Here is a 1,908-nt window from a genome sequence, read left to right as displayed (position 1 = left end):
AGTTAATTGGTTAATTGGTTATACCTGTCTCTTATACACAATTTCTTTTAATCTGTAATCAGATGTGGCCATCCCAGTACCAGATTATGCTGACAGTACCCCAGTGGCTGGGACAAATCCAGGTAGGTCTCACCTCTCATTTTTGTATGTCCATAGCATATGTAGGTATCTCCAACACATCTGACTTCCAGAATTGAGAATATACCACAAGGCTTCTTAACAACTCACTAGAAATGTTATCCTTCAAGACTTACTAGCAAGTTTCTACAGCCCAATTTTGGTGAAGAACCTTAGTTACCAACCACTGTGTTATTAGTCTCATACAGTTTATTAACCCAATAAATATATTAGAAAGGCCCAGTGGACCTACACAAAATAACAGTTTATTATCAGAGCAACCTAACAAAATAGTGTAATCAACTTAAACTTTAAGTGTATTATAACAATTGTACAATTATTTATTCACATTCAAATGTTTAATTTTTTTGACAATTGTTTTGATCAACACAAAAGTGATCAACTAAAAGATAAAATTAATGACGATCATAAAGTCACAGTAACAAATCGAATAAAGTCTGAAATTCACACAAATTTGGATAGCCTTTCCTTTGAATTTTTCACACTCAGTACTTCCTTTTTCAAATGCTGTATACTACCCAGCCCCTCCACTAAAATACTATTGGATTTTTCTTTTCTAAACTCAAATATATCAAGATTACAATTATACTTGTAATTATATGACATTTCATTTTTTTTTTTTCATTTAATTTTCTCATTAAAAATCATAAAATATACAAATAGAAGCAAAGTTAAATGAGACTGGCTTGCCAAATGAGATTCAAGATATCTGTCGAGTTGGTCGCCAAATGTTATATAAACATTAAAATTTCATACCATATAAATATACTATACATATTGTTATTTCTATTAATCAATTAGATGTGGTCATCCCAGTAACAGATTATGCTGACTGTAGCCAAGTGGTTGGAATAAATCAAGGTAGATGTTAATTTGTTTATTTTGCTGTATTGATGATGATGATGGTGATGATGATAATGATGATTGTAACATTGATATTAATAATTGTAACAGTGATATTTATGTTTATATTTATTAACTAACAATATATTTAATTGGTTGAAACTTTGAGATGCAACATATTTTTCAGATACTCCTGAACCTTCAGACCACATTGACACAATGAGAGATAATATAGATCACAAGATTTTATGTAAGTTACATGATTATGCCCTTTGTGAGATTCATAATTTTTTGTAGTCTTTTAATTAGGAAAGGAAATTTTATTAGGAAATATGCATAATATGATAAGATACAAAGCTTATATATTATGCATATATATTTTTATATTTATTTTTATTTTGATTTATATAGTATTATTTTTACATTTATAATACTTATTTATACATGGTAGAATTCTGCTACCCATTGTCACTATCACGATCTTTATTCACTCAGTTGCTTATACAGCGAACCCGCTTGCCTGATGCCTGGGACAAGTGTTTTTGATGGTCGGACATCAAGAATTTTAGGGACCACTTGTCTGTGGACAAGCACTTTTAAAATAGCCAAAAATTTTGTTTATCTCTCTTGGCTCTTTGATATAGGCCATTTCACCGCCAACATTGTTGTCTAATGTTATTGACAGTTAGTTGATTAATTGGTTATACTTAACACTTGCTCATTAGGACATGCCCATTATCTTAAAGTTTTTTCCTTTCGGATTGTATTTTGTATTTCTCATTCATACGACTTACGCTGAGGAAGGACACAGGCGTGTCAGAAATATTCGTGTTGAATAAATTTTATGTCTATTATGTCAACCTATGCAATCGTTTTATTTTCGTTTGCGTTTATTCTTCACCATGTAATGCGTAATGCTTTCACAGT

General features: G+C 30.7%; 1 protein-coding gene across 1 annotated transcript in view; it reads left to right on the top strand.

Moving 5' to 3' along the window:
* Nucleotides 1-1,908, top strand: part of LOC117112734 — a 26,886-nt gene that overhangs the window by 15,853 nt on the left and 9,125 nt on the right. The window contains exons 8-10 of the mRNA XM_033255881.1: nucleotides 63-122; nucleotides 940-999; nucleotides 1,169-1,231. Coding sequence (XP_033111772.1) covers nucleotides 63-122; nucleotides 940-999; nucleotides 1,169-1,231 — 183 coding nt within the window. The remainder of the gene's footprint in view (nucleotides 1-62; nucleotides 123-939; nucleotides 1,000-1,168; nucleotides 1,232-1,908) is intronic.

Source organism: Anneissia japonica, unplaced genomic scaffold (assembly GCF_011630105.1).
Source record: "Anneissia japonica isolate Jap-2015-1 unplaced genomic scaffold, ASM1163010v1 scaffold1078_len308785_cov188, whole genome shotgun sequence".
Classification (NCBI taxonomy): domain Eukaryota; kingdom Metazoa; phylum Echinodermata; class Crinoidea; order Comatulida; family Comatulidae; genus Anneissia; species Anneissia japonica.
Note: the sequence above shows the minus strand (reverse complement) of the source record. Positions and strands in the feature narration are given on the sequence as shown.